The sequence below is a fragment of the Aedes albopictus genome, chromosome 3, assembly GCF_035046485.1.
Source record: "Aedes albopictus strain Foshan chromosome 3, AalbF5, whole genome shotgun sequence".
NCBI lineage: Eukaryota > Metazoa > Arthropoda > Insecta > Diptera > Culicidae > Aedes > Aedes albopictus.
In genome coordinates this window covers 256,479,433-256,502,359 of record NC_085138.1, presented here as the reverse complement: position 1 = coordinate 256,502,359, position 22,927 = coordinate 256,479,433, and the positions used below count along the sequence as shown (strand labels likewise).

Below are 22,927 nucleotides of genomic sequence, written 5' to 3'. Positions count from 1 at the left end.
TTCCGAAAAGTTATAGATCTATCAATTTTGGACAAGTTTGCCAAAGACAGTTTTTATGTAGTTTTAAAATTGACCGATCTAGAGATATTTTTCTGAATTAGCTTAGGGTGGTTCAAGAAAAACCGGTTTTCTGCCACTAACTTTTTCAGTTTTGATTTTTTATCAAAGTTGCCCAAAAAACACTTGTAGATCATTTGAAGACACGTCGTTTCGTGTGCTGAGATGATCGGTATCTCATTTGGTTCTATAGTTAGAGTTACAAGTGTTTTTCTTTAAAAATCATAGTTTTTTGAAAAGGTGATATGACGGGTTGGGGCAAACATAAAAAATATCAAAAAAAAAAAGAAACGTTGTTATTAAACATATCAAAAAATTAGAGTGGTGTTATTTTTGTACCTCAAGTAAAAAATACTTGAAAAGTGCCTATTTTTTCAAGAAAATCATCAATATCTTTTGAACGGATTGACGTAGCCAGGGATGGCAAAAATACTTTTTTCTCTTGTCCGTTCATCGATACCGACATTAAAAATAAAAACAAAACAACGGCAGCACCAATACCAACAGCAGCCGTGCCGTCGGCAGTCAAGCTGGCGCTTGATAGTTTTCGCTTCCCCACAAAAATATTTATGAGCAGTCATGCCGAGGCGGGTAATTGCGAAAAATGTCAAATATGTTCAACTGCTAATAACTCACTTGTTTTAGTGAAAAATTTGAATCTGTTTGCACAAATAGCTAGAGCGAACTCCTAGCTTTGTGATGCATATAAAGAAGTTTGTCTAGAAGCAGTTTGAAACGCAGAAAAATGCGAAAATGGGAGAGACAGAAATTCCCGTCGTCGTTGTGCTCGAGTACCGGTGCTCTCGCGCTTGGAAACCGTTTCGAGGAGAAAGGCTGCTGGAAAAAAAAAATGTTATGACATTTATTTTTCGAACAGTTTGAGTTTGGCTCGGCCTGTGATGTTCGTGTGGAAAAATGTCAAATGTACAGCCGGTAACCGTTTTTTCCAGTACAATTTTCATCCCTGGACGTAGCAAAAATTCTCCGCGCACGAAAATGTGCGTTTTATAGAACTTTAAAAGTGGTTCTTAGACAACTTTGGAAATTTGAAACAAAAAAGATAAAGCGTTTACATACACTGTTTTGACTAAATTTGGAGCATTTTTCCATAGTTTTCATAGGGTGTCTAGCGTCACCACAAATCGTTTTATCTCTTTATCTTTTTTGATTCAAATTACTCGTCAAAGTAGTCTAAGAGAACCACTTTTAAAACTTCCAAAAACGCGCATTTTCGTGCGCTGAGAATGTTGCTACGTAATTCCGTTCAAAAGATATTGATGATTTTCTAAAAAAGACAATTTTCATGTATTTTTTACTCGAGTTACAACAATAACACCCCTCTAATTTTTTGATATGTGTGGTAGTTTGGTACATCACTGAGTAGGCCATGCTAGTCTGGAGGATCATTATTATTACAACTGTCAACTGGACAAGTACCACATTGGCGACGAGAAAGAACCCATTGCAGTGCGAAGAGCCAGGAGAAGCTGAAACTTTTCTGGATGGACATTGTGGATGACTGGAATCTACTGAAGCACATTTGGAAGTGAAGATCTAATACAGCGGAAACAAGAAGGAGACCAGAAGATAAAAGAAGAAGAGTTAGCGGACAACTTGGTCGTGATATTTCTCAAAGTCGTGATGGAGAGACGTTCTTTTCGATGTCACGTTCTGTGATAGGACAACAAAATTGTGAGAAGCTGGAATTATTGGTAAATATTATTTGTCTGCATTTCCGACGGATAGCATCTGATCAGATCAGACACGAGGGAAATCGAAAAATCTCGCCTCGAAAGAGGGAGATGCCTGAGTGGTAGATGAAAATCTGACCGTGGAAGGCAATAATGTCTCGCCTCAGAGTAGGGAGACGCCAAAGCGGCAGATGAAAATCTGGCCGGAGCTGGCAATAATGTCTCGCCTTAAAGAAGGGAGACACCAAAGCAGGAGATAATAACCAAGCCTGAGTGGCATTAGAAATTTATAGTAAAATGGACCAAGACTTGACCAAGACTTCGAATCACGAGAAAGTGGAAGTTCACTAACTGTAACACAATATTTTAATGCTTTTCAGTAATGAAAAATACATTATGACAACCTTAGATTGTTTGTGATATGATTTGCAATGACAAATATTTTTCCATGTATAATGGACCGTAAAAGAACATTAGCTGTTAAACAAAAGGAGATGTGGTAGTTTGGTACATCACTGAGTAGGCCATGCTAGTCTGGAGGATCATTATTATTACAACTGTCAACTGGACAAGTACCACAATATGTTTAAGGCAAATTTCTTCTTTTGAATGCTGGCAGAAGATATTTTCTATGATTGCCCCAACCCGTCATATCACCTATTCAAAAAACTTTTTTTTAAGAAAAACACTTGTTACTATTAAATCAAAAGAGATAACGACCATTTTAGCGCACGAGAAAAAAAATGCCAATACAGTATTGTTCCGATTTTATCACGACCCTTTTCAAAATTGCTTTTAAATATTGTACAACATCTAGACGCATTTTCAATATTTTTAACGTCTCAAAACGACCTTCAGCATTCATCTTGAAGAAGACGGGAAGCGCCTGCTCTAAAATGTAACAGCAAATTAATGCAAAATGAAGGACTGACGCGAGGAGGGCGTGATATAATCGGAACATCACTGTATAAGAAAAAATCAAAATTTGTGCCAGCCTAATTTAGGATTCCTACCGTTTACCATTAAATGGTATTAAAAAAATGCCGAACAATTTTTTGGTCCATCTGCTAAATAAAAAAAAATATGGACACAAATTTGGACACATTTTTTGGTCATACATTTAAATCAGACTTTCCGTTGAATGTATCTTTTTCAGACATTTTTGATAACTTTTAAATGATCTACAAAGTTTTTCAACATGACAAACCTTCACCAGTTTCATCGGAAGATAACGACATTTTATTTTCAGTTTATTTTTGAAAGTATTCAAAAGTTAATGTTAGAAAATTGACCCGTTATAGATTTTGGATCATTTTGCACCCAAAACATTGATTTCAGAAGCATTGATTTACCCTAGTAGCGCAAATAATCACGTTCTACATTAGTTTCTGTGACTGTTATGTGACCGAATTTGGTCATGGTGTTGGTGCTTTCAGGAAAGTTTTGAAAAATGGCATTATAAGAAAACTTGACGAACATGGGTGTTCTATCTGCTTAATTTTTAGAGAAATTAGTAGTTTTTCGTAGAAATTAAATCAGTTTTTGTTGCAACTTTTTCTGCATTTTTTTTGGAATTTTAAATTTTTTTGCAATATTGTTTGGCATGGTAAGTGTTTTTTTCTGAATGCGAACGAATTTTTTTTTGTTTTTGGAGAATTTCATATACATTTTTCACAGTGCCGGAAAAATAATGTTACAAAATTATTATTTTTATGTAGGGTAAGCGTACCAATTATGGCTATAGTACCAATTATTCGCCGTAGTTGACTTTCACTCTTTACCGATGTAAATCAACAAGAAAAAAAATGTGAACAACAGATCTAGTTCACAAAAGATGGTTGCACTCATTTAAACTCAGGATTCGTATTTGCTACTCCATGATTATTGACCAGAGTTGGCAGAATTGCACAGAGAACCAATAGATAGAGCCCGGCTTCCCAACCGGTGGTCCGCGGCCCCCTGGGGGCCGTGAAGCCAGTCCAGGGGGGCTGCGATGTTACCAAAAAAATGTTTAATTTTTATTCTATTTTGTGCAAATTATACCAATTTTACATTTTGTATACCGGCACCCCCAAAAGCCACAATTTGAGGAACAAATTTTCAGTATAAAACGCTTTCAGAAGAAAAATTTTTCGGCTGCGCCACTATTTTTTTTTAGCTACGACTCAAATTGAATGTACATGACATCATTGTTTACAAAATAAGAGTGCCGAATAAAAAAATGTATCATTGATCGTCGAAAATCCCTCCCACAATAAATTCCTGGCTTTATCACTGTACACTGTATATTTTTTTCTTAATATTTTTAATGGGCCACAGATGTTTTGAGAATGTCTGAAGGGAGTCGCCACCTCAAAAAGGTTGGGAACCCCTGAGATAGAGCATGGGATTAGCATACTATTCCCAATGTACACGTTCCGAGAACTTAAACCTTAATGGATCAATAACGGAGCCTGTCACGTTATCACGGTCAACCAGGCAGGTTTTTGGCAAATAATTTCAGAAGGTTAAGATAAAACTGATCATTTCACCGCTAAAAGGTGCCTATGAGCACCAGAGCCTCATACTCCGGTTAGTAAACATTCTCTTGTCTTCGTGATAAGTAACTGATGGCCCGAACAACTGAATATTCATAAAAGTTGGTGGATTTTGTTAAGAACGTGTTTTTTTTTATATTTTGTTATATGACGATCGATGGTATCCACTAAAATTATAGTTTTAAGGTGGAACATCAGAAAATTAAAAAAAAAATTGTTGCCACAGTGACCGACTTGAACCCCTACTCACGTTTTCAAGAGTACTGAGAAAATTCGTAAACATATTCATCTGGTTTGGTCTGGTTTGATCTCTTTTTACAGAAGAGCTGAGCATAGCCATATTTTTTTGGTCTTACTTAGAGTATATCGATAAATACAACCAATTACCATCATCCCATGTAACGTTTGAAATTTCATTTGTTTCTACAAAATGGGGACCACAAACATGACTCAGAAGTACTCACACATCCTTTAAATTGTTACCCCAGCATCGCCAAAACGACGAAGGTGTAGCAAATACATCAACTTCCAAGTGCCGTTTTGGCTGTGATGAATAACGCGCAGGCACTCAAGACACTGCTCACAAGAAAAGTTGAATGGTTTCACCTTTTTGTCTTTTTATCCGTTCTTGCTTCCAACTGCTTGCTAATGGTCTGAAAATAGATTTCCGAGTTTCCGCAGTTGCTGCCGTCACCAACACAATCACATTCCAACTTTGTTAGTGGCATAGGTTCTGTCGTTTAAAACAATCCATTAATTTATTTGAAACTACTAAATCTCTGTTTATTCTAACTGTCAAAAAGTTCGTCAAATCAAAATATTTGTAGTATCAAACAATGAAACAGTTCAGTTTAAACTAGAAATCAGTTTGGCGCTATAGTAAACTGAAAAAAAAACGGTTTATTTTAACTAGAATTGTGTTTACAATTTATTTATCTGTGTGTATGTATATGTAGCCGTTCTTTCCAAAATAGCTTTCTATAAGTAATTGGAATAAGGTGTTTAATTGTAAATCACAATTTGTGATAACACGACAGCATCCAGTATGCGCATTAGTCCGTTACTACCCAATGAAAGTCAGGAACAATCACTCCATTTACTTGCAGTAATTTGTTCCGTAACTCGAAATCAATGGTTTAACGTGCTCATTTTATTTATTGTTTCCTATAACGGAAGAGGTTTGTAAAATACAGTGGCTGCTTCACAAAATTCATCATGGACAAATTGAACTACGATAAAAAGGTTGAAGTTAAGGCACACGTAACAAAATAATCTATATGCTTTGGATGCAGGAATAGAGCAAAACTACGGAATGAAATATCTGATGGCTGCTGGGTCAGAATACATCAGATGTTGGACCAACATCGGAGAAAGTTTTTGTTAGTTATATTTTGGAAACAGAAATCCCTTAGCGCGCACAGCCCATGCTATATCAATATTCCTGACGCACCAAACGCAAGAAATTGAAATTGTTGAAATTTCCGCAGAATTTTGATGAATTTCAGCAATGCGTGTTGCTGATAATCTGTCAGCAATTGCTGGATAGTTCAGCAAACTCAGATACTCAGCAATTTGTATTGCTAAATGCAATCAGCTCAAAAAAAAAATCAGCAAAGTTTGCTGATTACCAATGAAAATAATTTGCAGTGTAGGTTTGTGCGAAAGTGTAATTCTTGCTTTATGGGTTGTAATAGTAGCAGAGTATCCAATATATGTAAGTCAGTCAGTCAGTAATGGGTCTTTGTCACGGAACGAGTAAAGCGTAGCATTGAGAAGAATGTTTTCATATTACTTATATTTACTCATTTTACCTAATTTTGGATTCATTAATCTATAAAGAAAAAGTGATTCCTATACATAGTCCTACGTCAATAACGCGATGCAGAGTCTGAATACAGTATTCATTTTCACTAATTGGCTTCTAATCTTTGTATTGTTCCGCCAAAATATCGTTTCCTGTATCTAATAAACAGTTTTTTTTCTAACTACGTATGCCAGTACAAATTTTCACCAAACTAACGATTTTGACTATGACTAAAACTTGTTCCGGATATGAGATACCACTAGTAGCCACTTGGACTATTGGCATTTTTGGACGTCGACAAAAAACTCTAACCAAAAATCACTACAGAATAAAATCAAAAACGGAACGTTCACATAAAACTTAAACTAGGGGGAGAGAAGGGGGCGCGAACAGGGTAACTAAGTGACAAACGGTATAACAACTAAATGTAGCTCTGGAAGTAAGTAGGTAGGTAACAGTAGTAGTGGTAGTAGGTAGTATGCAGCAATAGTAGTAGTGGTAATTCTCAAAATAAAAAAAAAAAAACTAAAAAACAGTAACAACAGGAATCATATCATTGTGCAACCCTTTCAATCTTGAAACTCATGTAGTAGATAAGATGATGCGGAGGAGTTCTGAAATATGGGTGTACGTCACATCGTCGATGGGGGCGTTACTGTTTGAGGGGGTGGGCGGGAGCGTTACACGGCAGTACATTTCTAATTGTTGTGGCAAATATAACAGTGTTGTAATGTAGGGAAAAGTGTAGAAATGAGAAAGATATGGGTGCGATGGAGAATGACTTGGAGGTTTATTAGAACATTTGAGCATGAACGTGATACGGTGGTTAACACTGGTTTATTCAGTTTTCTAAACGGATGACCCATGGAAAGCGTTACACAAGAGCTGTTTTCACAACTGGAAAACAAAATTTATGGTACATGCACGCAACGTGTTGAAAACTGGTTGATTGAGCTACGCACATTATACACGGAAAAGCGATTTTATGCGTTACGTAACGTGGCAGACAAAAGAGAAGAAAACAAATGTTCTAGATGGCAACACTGCCGGCTATATTGCGGAAATTCGGAATTGGATCGTTTGAAATAAGCAAAGAAAGGTTTTGGTGTTGATTTTTCCCGGTTTCGTCTTATTTTGGTAATTATTCTGTGTTGTTATTTTACAATTACAAAATGATTTGCTTCGAACTCGACCGCATAATATTCGGTATTACACGGTGTTCTCTCTACCCCCTATCTATTGCTGATTACAAATGAAAATAAATAATTCTATTCGATTACAGTACTGACCCTAGTCTAGTCTTTGTACATCAACTTCTGATCGTTTCCATTTTACAACAGTATTTCATGGTTTCAGAACGGAGCCTCTTTGGCTCGTGAAGTTTAAAACAATTCGATTAACTTTATTCCTAAAATCGAGATAGTTGCGTTTCTCTATAACAATTCGTGTGATCATTCATCTATCTCTGCCTGTGTCGGAGAACCTAATCGCCAGCGGTTCGTACTTCGAGCTTTCCCGTAAACAAATTCGAGCAATTCGCGCACAGAAAATAAATAACATCTTATTGAAACAAAATTCGATTCTGTTTTACATCGATCAGTAACTGTCGTTATGAGGAAACCCTAAAACTTTTACTATTGTTTTAGAAGTTCGCATCCTTTCGAGCTGTTGCACACTATCACTCTTTATTTGTATCCTTAGAAGAACTACTAAACACCCTAAACCTGTAGAAATGGTGTGAGAAAAAAGAAAAAATACGCAAAGAAAAGAAATCAAACTTGTGTGCAAATTATAATTCCATTGTTTTAAAGGCAAAAAGAGGTATGTACAGAATTGAAGAGAAGCGAAACGAAAAAAGAAGAATAAACAACACAAAACACTGAACAAAATTCACACACAGAATCTACGATCGAATTTTATACGCAACCGCGCGATTCATTGTAGTCTTTGTATTTCTTAGTCCTTAACGTAACAAAAAAAAAAATAACAAAACGTAACTCTTGTGCAAAGAAGAAACTTGCGTAACATGCAACATCAGGTCACCGAACAAACATTCGCAGAAGAGAGAAAAACCAGTTTATAGAGAACCAAAGCAGAAAAAGTACAAACTCCCAAAAATGTACACAAGCGCCAACACCAAAACCAACCGAGAATTTCGGATCAGACCACTGCTGTCAGGCATGAAAAGTGCTGAAACTTTTCCGAGGAAGATGATTGCTCTCTGGTCAGTAGGAATACAAGTTATTAAATCAACAACTGTAGTCAGAGAACTGATTATAAAATCGACAATGATTTTTCATAAGGGCCTAACTGACTTGATCGATTTCTCTTCGTCGACTCTCTCTCTTTCGCTAATAACTTGATCAAAACAAGTTTCTATAGCAACATGTAGTTGTCTTCTTCGCATTTCAACCAAAAAATCTTTGGAAAACTCAATACATATTCTGTGATAACACAAAGGGAGGATGGATGGAGAGAACTCCAAAATGTCAGTTAGGCCCAAATGAAAAATCAGTGTCGAAATAAAAAAATCAGTGTAACGTAACCGTCATAAAACCGTTTTGATTTATTTTGGTTTTAAGATTTTTTCTATGTCTTTATTATCGAGACTTTCAGCCCAAGGCTAGTTCATCTCCATGATTTTAAGATGATCTTCTCGAATCTACTTCACGTGTAATGACAACAATCAGGACTGCAAATCCCTATGTTTGAACTTCAAAATAATCCTAAATTATTGGCAGCCAATAAAGCTTTTACAACCAAAAATCTCCAGAACAGTTTGGATGACCCAGCACGCTCGTGAATGATATTATCTGGCAAATGACTATGTTTCTTTAGTCAGTATGATAGAAAAACATGATAGTAGCAGAAGACCCTTTTCGTTGAACTTCAGAATAGTTCGGATTACCTAGAACACCTCAAAGTTCCCTTATAACATTTGTCAAACTTCCAAAGAATCCAACATCTTGGAACAATGTGAAAGAATAACATCAGTAATGACAAAAAATCTTGAACCGATGTATATCTTAAGTTCTATTCTCCACAATAGCTTAGAAAATTATATTGACCTTAGACCATTGATAAGGTCCTACGTAGACGCTTTGTTATATATAACTTGAACTAACCATGTTTGTCTACTAACCTACACCATTTGGAGTTTTGGATGTGCACGATGCTTCGTTTAGAGTGTAGATCTAAACGCCTGAAACACATAATATTATAGGTGACCTCCGATATCCCTGACGCTCTTTGAAACTTTCTCCCATGACTTGTATTGCGTGTATGACTCAAATGGGTAAATTCTTATATTTGTGCGCCTCTATTGATAGACCATTCCAAATTGAAACCACATATCTCAACTTCAGAACAGTTTGGATGATCCAGGATACCCTTAAGATGTATAGTATATACAAGTATCATACGATTCAACTGATCTTCTTTTTTTTTATAGAATGAGAAAATCTGCAACAGATACCCAAGAGGTGGTTCCTCGGGTGATGTGGGGATCGACCCACTAAAACTGATCTTCTATGACTACCAAAACGCACTATACTATGTTTGAAATGTACCCGATGTATTGTTACGAGTGTAGATATGAAGACCTTAACTCCGGTATGATTTGGATGGCCTAAGCCTTCGTCATTGTTGTGGAATCAACCTCACATACTCTAATTTATAAATATGGATCAATTGAACTTAGTTCTGACATGCATACGTTAGTTTAGTATACCATAACAAGTAAAGGGCTTACTACCAAAACTCCAAAGCGTTTTTCGTTGCCTAGAACATCACCAGGTCATAACCACCATTATTTCATGTTTCAAAATATATCTTTGCATGTAATGAAAAAAGTTGCAAGTGATTTAAAGAGAAAACAAAATTATTTGTATTCAGTAGACTAAGTTCAAAACTTGTGGATGTTTTGGATATCCTGGAGATATATGTTACAGCTGTAAAAGGACATAAATCATTTCTTCCTAACAGCTACAATCCAAACATGAAGTTTTGGGCAATTTTCATTAAAATATATCACATTTACATAGGAATATTACGCGAAATCTAGCGAAAATCGAAGAGGTGTACACTACATTTGCAGCTATATCTCCGAAATGTTCTATCATAACATACCCTCCATATATGCATATAATAGTACACCTAGTCCCCTTGATTAAACTGTTTTGATTTTGGAAATCTACTAGGTCAAAAGGTATGAGTAAAAGTATGAAAAAAAGGTTGTCCACATCCTTTAAGGGTTAAAGCGTCTACCACGAAAGTTCAGATCAATAGTTTTGTGATTACTGTATGTGTCTTTTTGACCTCACAAAAGACAAGACCTGCTAGCTGAATGGAGAATTGGGCTCAGCATATATTCTAAGGTTTGTTGGGCCATTCAGCAACAACCGGAAAATAGATCGACAGGTTGGCACCTTCATCTAGATAGAACTTATACTTAGATAAAATTCATTTGAGTACTTGGGAGTTTAGGAACTTAAGGTGAAGCTCACGGTGGGTTTAAATGGTATCTAAGAGTATCTAATAACTCCCTTGAGAATAGTCAATCGAATCTACAATTTCATTGTATGATGGATAAGGTTTTACTCTCCCCCCGAGCCTCCATACTCCCCTCCGTACACATTTTTTAACCCTACTGAACCATCCTGAACCCTGAACCCTACTGAATCCCCTGAAGCCTCTCGAAACGCCTTAAAATCCTTAGAATACAAACTAAGGCGACCCTAGATTTTCCTTAAACTCTACTGAAGCCCGCTGAAATCCGATTAAACCAGCAGACACCCCTCTTAACACCTTGGAAGTAACTCTGAGGCTCCCACAGACTACCCTCAAAGTCTACTAAAACCTCTCTAAACGCCTCAAAACACCTTGAAACAACCTCTTGAGGCCCCCATAGTTTTTTTTTTTTATGTGTATTTTAACCACAGCTACATCTACACCTGCACTCCTCTTCCCTCATAGACTTTTATAAAACTCTATTAAAGTTCCTGAAATCCCTTAAAACCTCACGAAACGCCATGAAATTCGGCAGAAAGGCACATCAACCCAAACACCAGACATTCTAGATAACTTAAACCCTTTCAGAAACATCTCAGAAAAAAATCCAAGACCCCCGTAAATGTATCTTAAACCTCCAAAGATGTTCGGCTAAGCGCACCACGAAGACGTAGTGCACGTTTAGCGAGCCTGTTTGGGTTACCCAAGTAACCACGGTGCAGATATACGGTGTATTTAGGGCAATCATTGCTTTACATGCAAACTTAAGGCTGATTTAAAGTGGAAATGGGCAATTATAGCATCAAATTAAGATTATACTGGTATAATCTTAATTCAGTCGCATAATTGCCAATTCCACTTTAAATCAACCTTAAGTGTTCATGTAAAGTAATGAATGCTCTAAATACACCTTCTGCATGCAATAAGGCTTCAGCACCGTGATTACTTGGGCATATTGCTCTCAATATCGACGGGATTGTTGGTCCCGCTTTCGAACCCTAGCCCGTCCCTACCCAGACAACCAGTAATCGTATAAGTTGTTGAATAAGATGAAAAAGTGGAGGCCATATGCGTACATGCCTTCTTTTAGGCGCATGTGAAATTTACGTATATCGCCTCCACTTTAACATCTTATGCAACATTTTATGCGATCACTGGTTGACTGGGTATCCTCCTACTATATATTTTCTCCATGCTCATATACAACTCGAGTATAATATGTCCATAGCCATCACTAATTGGTTGAAAAGCCGTTAAACACAATTCTATCACCTTACGCCTGGCATCCATGCACCAATGTGTGAACCCTCTGCCAACCATATCCCAACAATACTCCGACGTCCGCATGAATTTGTACAAAAGCAGAGGTATATTTGGCCTGCTGTGGATACAAACCATTGCAATCATCGCTTCCTTCCCACATTGACCAACAATCCGACGTGGCAGGCGCTATTGTCGCCCAAAAATAGAAAATCACCAACAGTCACACACTGAAGATGTCTGCTAGTCCCCGGTAGATATCCAATTGATTCCTTGTGTAGGTGTAGCTGGTCTGGAAATACTGTAGTAGCATCCCCAGGCGATCAATCAACCTCAAGCTCAAGCTATTGACCTCAATATCCTACTAGGGTTAAACTTCCACTGAATCGCATTGAAACTCAATTTGCATCCCATCTGAAGCTCTCACGAAAGCCCCAGAAGCCCGCCTGGAACCATCTGTACTCCTGATGGTCCTCTGAGACCCCTTGATACTCTCGGCAACTCCTGTAAAATCCCCGGAAATCACTTTAAATCGCTCTAGAACTCCTCTAAAATTCTCTTTAAAGTCTTCGTAAACTCCATTGGAACTCCCATGCATGGAATCGCCTTGAATTTTCTTGACCACTCACCCTTCCTTAACGGCCAGCAATCTTGATATCCATTCAGGTATTAAACGGTTTCTATTTAGGTAATGAATTCGTTAAGATAAAACCTCTATTCATGTAAACGTATACGTTCCAAGAAATTTGTAGAGCTGGACTTTAGAAGGGAATTGAGTTTCACGGATATTCTAGCTCATACAACCATCTGAAACTCTAGAAATTGAGGGCTTGCACATCATCAAGAGTAATGCATTGTTCTAGTACAGTATTGAACTCTCTAGAGATTTCGATTTGGAATTCCTGAAGGAAGACCAAGAAAAATTTCTAAAGAAATTCTATGCGAGATTTCTGGAGAAATCTCTGTATGAAATATCTTGAGAAATTCCAACATAAGTCATTGGAGAAATCATCGAAAGCGTTTCTGAAAGAATCCCAGCAAGAATGCCAAGAGAAATCTCTAGAAGAATTCCTGGAGTCATTACAGTAAGAATTTCTGGTAGGGTAGCGAACCACTTGGGCAGCGGCCGGTATTTTGGGCACTCTTCACTATAACTCAGTCAATTCCAAACCAATTGACTTGAAATTTTGTACACGGCTAAATACTATACGTATCGTATCGCGTTCCAAAAATTGTGTCAATTGGTTCAGAATTGACTGAGTTATAGCAGAAAAGTGCCCAAAATTGGACCCCTGCCGAGATGGTTCCACTTCCTTATTCCTAGAATGAATTGCTGGAAGAATCACAGCAGGAAATGCTTGTGGAATCCCAGCTGAAATTACTGGAAGAACCCTAGGAAGATTGTTTTAATGATTCCAGCAAAAATACCTACATGGATTCCAGCAGAAATCCCAAGAAGAAACTCCAGAATAATTCCAGGTGACATTGTAGTAAGACATTTTAGATAAACCTCAGGACAAGGCTCCAGTTATCTACCAAAAATCTAAAGAAGCCTCATGAAGAACTCCTAGAAGTATCATAAGAGAAGTTCCTTGAAGAAATAACTGGATGAGTCCTGCATAGACTACCTAGAGAAACCCCTGGAAGAATCGGTAGAGATATTCTGGAGGAACCCATGGAGAAGCCCTTGAAGAAATCGCAGGACCACTTTCTGTAGGAATCCCAGGAAGAATTCATGCTAAAATGTCAAGAGAAATCTCTAGATTAAATCATGGGGGGTACCACAGTTCGAATTTCCGGAGGAGTCCTAGCAAGAATTTCTAGGAAGAACCGCACGATCAATTTCTTGAGGAAACCCAGTGGAAATTCCTTGAGAAACACCAAGATGAGCTACAAGAATCCCATAAGGAATTTCTGGAGGAAACCCTGGAGGAAAATCTCTAAAGGAATTCCTGAAGAAATCACTGGAAGAACTTCTGAGAAAATCTCATGAAGATTGCCTCAAATAATCCCAGCATGAATTTTTGAAAGAAATCCCTAGAATTCCTGGAGATATTACATTTAGAATTTCTGGAGATGTCCTAGGAGAAATTCCTAAAAGAACCGCAGTAGGAATGGTTTGAGAAATCGCAGTTGGAATTCCTGGAGTAAGGCCAAGAGCAGTTTCTGGAGGCACCCCATGAGGAATTTATGGAGGAATCACTAGATAAACTCTTGGAGGAAACACCGGAGCAATTTCTGGAAGAATCCCAGGAAGTTTTTTTGGAAATCCTGAAGAACGTTAGAACTCAGCATTCAATACGTGCTCGTTCTATAAGTCTATATGGGTACATTCCAAATTTAGACGTGGCTATGAAGGTCTTCAGTTCAAGGAAATCTCGAGGGATCCTATAGAACTAGTTAAGTTCAAAACACATTGTAATGTTTGTCTGAGAGTCTACGTGGCTCCTTTAGATATCACAGATACTTCGATGCATAATTACGCTCACAGATCTAAAGGCGGTTACTTCAAGGGTTTCTTTGGAGATCCTGAAGACTTCAAGCACAATATCTGGAAGTTTTCTCGACATCCTTGAGCATATTCATCATTTTAACGTAAGATAATCAAGCATTCAGGAAGCCGCTTGAAGATTAATACATTCTTTTAAGACATTTTGAGTGATCCAAACTGTCCTGAAGCTCTTGACTTCTACATACAGCCATAACGACTATATGGCAACTCAAGATCAACTAAACTCACTCAATCAGAAGATGAGAACTTCAGATCTACACCAGTTAACCCTAGTGCTAAGGTCGATATGACCGAGACAGGCATGCTAAACGTATACTAGACTAGCGTGGTGCGCCCAACCTAACATCCTAGGAGGATTAAAGAAGTTTTTTCAATAGCTAATAGTGGAAAAACCATCTGTTACAGGTGTGGATCCTGCATTTTGATTTCCAAGATGATTTGAATACCACCAAATTCACTGCTTTATAACGCTTAAAGAATCAGTCATCAGTATATTACGGATATTGAAGGACATACAAATTATTCTGAAGTTTATACTAGCTTTGTACTGCTTAATAAATCAGGCCTTAAACTTAAGGATATTCGAGGACATCCAAATTATTCTGAAATTCTTACTGGCTCCAAACATTAAAAAATGTGTGCCTCCAAGTTATGACAGATTTCGATACGTTCGCATTTCGTAGTTCGTTTGGACCAAAAATGGGTAACTGCCTTCAACTCGACACCTGATCAACTGACCTTTTTGAAGAACATGTTAAACCAGGTCTTCCTAATTTCTAAGTCTCTATAATTCATCAAATAGAACAATAACGGTTTTTTTTATTATTTTCTGCAAAACATCTTTCTCGCTCTTTGTGTTGGCACAGTTTATACTCCTCTGTCATTTCGTTTGTGTTGTGTAAATAACAGTAAACCCCACAGACAATGAATCATGCTATCAACCGTAACTACGATCTGTCAGTTATCTGAAAAACTTTACTCAACCATTGCTGACAGAAGTGCAATGGAGACATCGGATTTGACGGAATATGACCGCTACTGAGTTGTAAAACAGTTTCACTGTTAACAACAATGCGCGTTCAATTTTGGACGGTTTTTTTTAAACTTTCAAAAGAAGTTATGTAAAAGTTATGTGAAAGTTATATAAGAGAAACATTTTTTTGAGTAATGTTGGATGCTTCGTGAAAGTTCACTTTTTGAAAGTAATCAAAACTATTTAAACGTGTAATAAAACTTCTTAGTAACTAAATGCTACGCGTAACTCATTTATAACTCAGTTTCAACTAAGTTTCCTGTTTTTATTGTTTCGTAAACAATACTTGTCTATTCCTAAGCATTTGACTCATCGAAGTTTGTTGAGACCCCTTTTTTACAAACAGTAACACATAGAGGCACAAAATGTCAAAAACACGTAACAAATCACAAATCACGGCACGAAAACACGGCACAAAACAAAACATTCAACACTGAAGAAGCTGATGTAGGTTATTAGTGGAAATGCAATGACTGGTTAATTGGAAAGTTAGTGGAATCCACAAAACCAAAAAAAAAGGGGTAGTGGTGGTGCATTAGATGTTGAGCTGTATCGACGCGTGGTGTTTGTGTTGGTGTTAGCTGTGGTGATTTTTGGTGTTAGTACTCAAATATAGAAGAAAAGCCAAAAACACAATCAGAGATTATAGGTGTAAAGAAAGGAAAAAAAATGGTGGAAAACTTGATGTTGAAGTTTTGCGAAATGAGGAAGATAATGAAGAAAAGAAGTAAACAACAACCAGCGCAGACGTATAAAGGTTGCTTAAAAGTTGTATGGAAGCGCCATCAAAAGAGGTATACATTTGCTTGGTTGAAGTGGTTGCGCAGACGGTGATGGGAACGATGATCCCGTTCACAGCGAAGAAATTTTTGGGATGGATTTTTCTCGAAAACGGGGGAGCAAATGGCGCGGGGGTATTTGAGGGGGAGGTAATATCAAGAAAAAAGAAGAAAAAAGCTGTGTGATCACTTACCGTTTGCTGAATCTGGTAGTAAGTCTTTGCAGGAAAGTTTTGCCAGTGTGTGGCGAGTCGCCGACGGTGCCTCCGGTGCCGGCATATGTCGTACTGTTGCGGGATCTGGTTTGACCTGTTTTCGGATGTGCGGTTTTTAAAGGGTGTTGGTGAAAAAGAAGAAAATGTACATTAGAATCTTGTAGAAAATATCTTTCGAAAAATGTTGCAGTTCCAGTTGCTTGCATCTTTGTTTTTAATTTTTCAACAACAGTTTTAGCAGAGTCCAATATAGAGTCAGAACACAATAGAGGAACGATTTACATAAAATTGACAGATTGGTACACCGCGTTCCAACGACATAATTCGGATGCGACAACATTTGGAAGACGATGTAGAGTTTGGCGATTTGATACAGATAGTAATGCAACAACATCACGATCAATCGATTCTTGAACCCGAGCAGGAATGAATAACAACACAGTATACGATTTTTTTGTAATAATGTATTTCTCTGTGTCGACTCGACACTGTTTCGGTAATGAATCAAGAGTGAGTCGGGATGAGTGATTTGAGAAACAGTCAAAAGTGAGTCGCAAAAAATTTTAAAATGAGCTAAGAGAACGGTAATATAAGATAAGAGTGAACCAAGAGTAGTTTCGATGGAATCGAGATTGGTTTAACAGTGAGTTCCAAAGTGATTGGAGTGAATTTATCTATTTTGGACGTCTCGATCACTGCAACTCGATGTCTGGTTTTGACTATTATTATGATGACTATTATTATTATGATTGTTGAGTGCTAATAAATCAAGCACAAGTAGAGAGTGAGTTGATGGTGAGTCTTAGTAGATCAACCAGAAGAATGTCAGGAATGAGAATGAAGAATGAGTGAGTTTACAGAGAGTCAAATTAAGTAATCGAGATTGAGAAGGGAGTGAGTATTGAGTGAGATAAAAATTGGTCACGTCTCACTACATTCTCTTTGACAGAAAAATGCAAGTGAGTCGGTCACAATCGAAAAGTGAGCCAAAGTTAATGAATCAGGAGTAAGTCGGAAACGAGTCGACAGCGAGTGGATAGAGACTCAGGAATGAAGTTAATAGAAAATCTGTGTTGAGTCTAGAGGTCGAGATCCAGCCAAGGGTGAGATGGGAGTGAGACACAGGTGAGTTGAGAAACTGGCGAATCGAGATTGATTCTAGAGAAAGTCGAAACTAGTCTGGTATAAGAAAGTTATTACTTAACGAGATGTGTTGAGTAAGAGCCGAGAACGATTCTAGAGTGAGTTCAAGCACGATTCGACTGAATTTGAGCCTCGATCTAGGCCTCGATAGACGTCTTGTGTCCAGTGTTTGTCGGAATGGGTCTATCAGGATAAAGCATCTAATGAGTTAGGAGTGAACTGACAGAGAGAGGCTAAGGTGAGCTAGGAGTGAGTCTCGAGGAGATGTTTAGTCGAGTCGATATAGAGTTAGGACAAAGTCCACAATGTCAAAAATTAGCTAAAGCAAAGACCATTAATGAGATGGATGTAAACCGAGGGAAACCATGAATGAGTTAAGATTTAATTGAGAGTAATTTCAAGAGTGATTCAAGTGAATCAACTGGATTCACTACATTCCATTCATACTTTTAAATTTGCTCCTCAGTGGGCGGTCTCCAGCGGAAATAAAGCCTAGAGTGAGGTGCGACAGAGTCACGAGTGAGATAAAAATGAATCGACATTGATTCCTGTTAAAGACGAAACTGTCAAAAAACAAAGTCGAAAACTGTATTGAGAATGAATCGACGATAGTTGTCAGGAGTGAGCCGATAATGACTCCAGTGTGAGTTTAAGAGCACCTCCAGTGAATCTGAGCCTCGATTGAGTGTTTGTCGGAGTAGCTAAAATGAGTAGAAGGCCTCAAACTCATTGCGAAATATTTGACAGAGTCTGGAATTTAGCTGAAAATAAACCTGGATTTTTTCTATAAAATGAAACTGAGGCTAAAGCGAGAAGGGAGTGAGTTTCGAGTGATATTGTCAGTCGAATCGGGTATGGCCTAGGAGATAACATATAATGTCGAATCTTTTTATAATTATTTTTAAATTTACTCCTTGGTGGACGATCTCCAGTTAGCCTACTGGTGATTAAGCATAGAGTGAGATGAGACTGAGTCACGAATGAGATAAGAATTAATCGGGATTGACTCCTGAGAAGGTTGAAACTGAACTAGAAAGCAAACGGGAAAGAGCCGATAACGATTCCAGTGTGAGTTAAAGAGTATTCCGAGTAAGTTGACTGTTTGTCGGAGTAGATGAATCAGGAGAAGACCTCACTCGTAATACGTTGACGGAGAGTCTGCAATTAAGGTGAGAGTAAACCTTGATTTATTCTAGAAATAGTCGTTAGTCGAGTTGAGGCTAAGGAGAAAGTCCACAATGCCGAATATGAGCTAAAGGAAAGCCCAATGATAAGTTGGGAGTAAGCCGAGGGTAGCCATGAATTAGTTAAGATTGAATCTGGAGTAAGTACAAAATTGATTTTAAAGGATCAACTAGATTCACAACTTTCTATTCGTATTTTTAAATTTGCTCTTCAATGGGCAACCGCCAGTTAGCCTAATGGAGATTAAGCTTAGAATGAGGTGAGACTGAGTCGCGAGTGAGATGAGAATGAATCGGGAATGATTCCTGAGTAGTGTGTAGTCGAGAGTGAGCCGATAACAATTCTGACGTGAATTCAAGAGCGACTCGAGTGGACCTGAGCCTTGATAAGCAGCTCGAGTGAGTTTGTCTGAGTGGGTCAATCAGGAACACCTATATGTAGTGAGTGGAGAGTGAATTGACTGAAAATCAATAAATTAGTTGAGTGAAAACCTGAGTTTAATCTAGAAATCGAGAATGAAATAGTGAGATGAGAATGAGTTGCTATTGAAATATCATGTCGAGGATGACTTGAAAAAAACGTCTACAGTAAGCAAACATAAATTGAGAGTGATCTGTGAGTGAGTTAGAAGCGATTTAAGTAAACCGAGATTGATATGAGGATGACTTATAGCTGAGCTCAGAGTGAATGAGAGGTATTAAAAAATCTTAGGCACTGTGTGGATCTCACAACTTTAGTATAAATCGAGAGTAATTTGAAAGTGATATAAGAGTGAAGAATGAGTTGAAATTGAAATAGTGTTAAATTTAAATCGTAATTGAATCTAAGACAAGTCATGAATGTATCTAGTATAAAAAAGTGAGTTGCAAAAAAAAGAATCGAGTAGAAAGTGAGTTGGAAATGAATCAAAAAGAAAGCGATCCAAATCAATTAGGGGACTTATTTGTGCGCATAAGCGTAAGCACAGCTTCCGTAGAGAGAAACTATAATAAGTTAAGGGCTGTTGAGAGTATGATTTCAATCTATACTTAGTGAAGTGTGATATAACAATGAGTGAAGAGTAAGTTGAGAAAGGAGATACAGCAAAAAGTGAACAAAGAATGCGTCACGGATAGTTTGAGATCATTACTCTTCAGCAGTGCTGAAAATTTCATTTCGTCATATCTAAATTCAATCACCTACAGCTCATTTTTGAAGCTGAACCTGAGAATACGGTATATGAAAAACTTGTGCGGCTAGACCAGTTCTGTAAGAAAGTCACGGAAAACCTGCTATTTTTCGAATAAATAAGGTAAATGTCACGGACTACCTTTGAAAAGTGCCAAATGATATTCACCGTGAATATCATTGGCATTTTTCGAAAGTAGTCCGTGACATTTACCTTAAATATTCGAAAAATAGCAGGTTTTCCGTGACTTTCTTACAGAACTGGTCTAGCCGCACAAGTTTTTCATACACCATATTCTCAGGTTCAGCTTCTTAAATGAGCTATAGGTGGTTGAATTTAGATATGTCGAAATGAATTTTTCAGCACTGCTCATGATGTGCTCATTCTACTAGTGGAGTGACGTGACGCAGCTCGACTCGAATATCGAGGCCGAGGTGAGAAAGCTCGACTCAAATAAGGTGATTCGCCTTGTAAATCAAATGAAGAGTGGGGATATTGGAGTCGAGCTGTGTCACGTCACTCCCATAGAATGAGCACATGAGTAACTTAAAGTGACTTGATGCTGAATTGAGAGTGATTTTTACGGTATGATTCGTTTGAAAATAAAAGTGAGTTGGGAATTGGCTGAGATACGCACACTGTGTATTGAGATTGAGACGAGAGGAAATCAAGTGAGAAAGCGTTGGAAATAAATTGAAAGGAAGTTCAGAGTAAAGAAAGACTGAGACGAGACTTTGGATGAGAGAACGTCTAGAGTGTCTAGACTGATTCAAGATTGCGTCAATAGAGATATGAGGCTCCATTTAGAGTGATTTCATATGACTTAAAGAAGGAGAGTTTATCACAAGATCGAAACAAAAATGAATGAAGAGCGACTTAAGGCTTAGTGTAGAGAAACTTTTATAGCATGATTGGCAAAAAAGTGAGTTAAGAATTAGTTGATGGAACGTCCAAAATGAGTAAATAACGATTTAAGTGAGTCGAATGTGAATCAATGATTACTTGCAGCTAAATCGATAGAATTTTATATTATGAATGAGTGAGGTAAGAGTGAGTAGAAATAATGTGTAGAGCGTGTTAAGAAGAGTATACAAAGGGTAAAAAGGCTAGACCATCATTTCAGAGAACGGTGAGAAATGAGAAGTGAGCTAAAATTGATTCAAGAGTAGCTTGAGGCGTATTCAGTGAAGAATGATAAGAGCGTTTCAAGTGAGTCAACAAGTCAAGTGTAACAAGGCTGAGTCAATACTCTTCAGAATGCGATAAGAGTATGTCTAGAGTGAACCGAGAGTGATGATATTGATTTAAGCCACCCTGGGTATTGGCTGAGAGAACGTCCGAAGTGAAATAAGATTGCGACGAGACTGATCAGAGAACGCCTATAAGGTACACCGGGGCAAGTTGAAACGGGTGGGGCAAGATGGAACGCGAAGTTTTGAAATAGTTTTCAATACATTATGGAAATTTTTCTTTCGTCAAAAGATTGTTTAAATCAAAAACTGTGTGTTACGGCATTCAAGCTGTTCACCAGCATTGGATAACATCATGATAACCCGCTGTTTCATCTTGCCCCACCCGTTTCAACCCAAGTAACACACTTGTCATGGAAGAGTCACGGCGGCGCAGGTTTTTGTTGAGCAGAAGTCACTATGACCGAATTCTAGCAAGTAAGTATTTATTTGTTAGAAGTAAGTCATAGTGACATCTGCGCAACAAAAACCTGCGCTGTCGTGACTCTTCTGTGACAAGTGTGTTACTTGGGAACTTGCCCCGGTGTACCTTACTGAGTCGAGATTGATACAAGAACGGTCCATGTCAGTCGAGATTGCGTCAAAGAAAGTTTGAACTGAGAAGAGAATGAGATAGAAATTAATGAAAAGCGACTTAAGAGTGAGTCGAGAAAGACTTTTATAGTATGGCTTAAAAATGAGAGAAAGTTGAAGAAACGTCTGAGCCCCGCTTAATTGAATTGAGATCAATTCAAATAATTCGAGAGTAACCAAAGGGAACATAGCTAAATCGAGAAGATTTTTTTATGCGTGAGTTACCAGAACGCGTAGAATGAGTCGAGAGCAAACCAAGTGACATTTGAAGTGAGTGAAGAAGAGTGAATAAACTTTGAGTCTAGAATGACGTTTATAAAATGATCCGAGACCGGTCTAAGTGAATCGGCAAAAAAAGCACTTCAAGTGAGCCGTGATTGAATCACGGGTAACAAGGTGGTATCGGGTTATTAGTCACACGACGGCACAAATTTCCCAAATGGAGGAGAACGTGCCTCTGGAGCCGACCTACTAATATCTGAGTCGGGTGATTGTTACAGAGTGAGGTGAGAGAACGTTTAGTGTGAGTCGTGATTGAATTGTTAGTAAATCAAATGAATTGAAAACGAGATAAGGGTGGCTCAAGGATGAGTTAAGAGTGTTTTTTTTTACCTTTATTAGAGAGACTTTCAGCCCTCGGCTGATTCGCCTCTAATGTTGAGAATGATTATTTTTAGAAATAATTTAAAATAGAGAGTTAATTGGTGAATCGTCTAAAATGAGCTGGGATTGATCCGAGTACGATTCAAGTGAATTGAGAACAATTCAAGTGAGTCCAAAGGTAAGAAGACTGAATAGAAAATAATACTATAACGTGCGTTGAGAGAACGTTTAATATAAGTTGTGAATGAATCGGCAGTGATTTTCGTGAATGAAGAATAAGTGAGGAGTGCATTAAGTCTTGATCGAGAGTTATTTTTACAGTCCGACATGAAAGAGTGAATAGACAACACGTCTATAGTGAGTCTAAATTGAGACAGTGAGAGATTCAGAATCGGTTAAGGGTGAGTCAAAAGTTAACCCAGAGAGAAAGGGGAGTGGTTTGAGAGAACTTCGAGAGTGAATTAAGAACGTATCGACTTTGGGATGAGACGAGGGTAATTTCTAAAGCAAGATTGAAACCAAACTGGTGAGTCCGTTTGACAAGACTATAGTTTTATAAGTTGTGATATTATAAATTGCATCGTAATTGTTTATCATGTTCGCCAAAA

General features: G+C 37.8%; 1 protein-coding gene across 15 annotated transcripts in view; it reads right to left on the bottom strand.

The window, feature by feature from the left end:
• The window catches only part of LOC109422342 (MAP/microtubule affinity-regulating kinase 3), a 117,326-nt gene that overhangs the window by 27,474 nt on the left and 66,925 nt on the right, over positions 1-22,927 (bottom strand). For 14 of the 15 annotated variants that reach the window (XM_062860339.1, XM_062860341.1, XM_062860340.1 and 11 more), the window contains one exon: positions 16,377-16,491. In XM_062860339.1, coding sequence (XP_062716323.1) covers positions 16,377-16,491 — 115 coding nt within the window. Of the gene's footprint in view, positions 1-6,063; positions 7,814-16,376; positions 16,492-22,927 lie in introns of those variants that run through there. The other variant, XM_062860350.1, reaches the window with a different exon arrangement.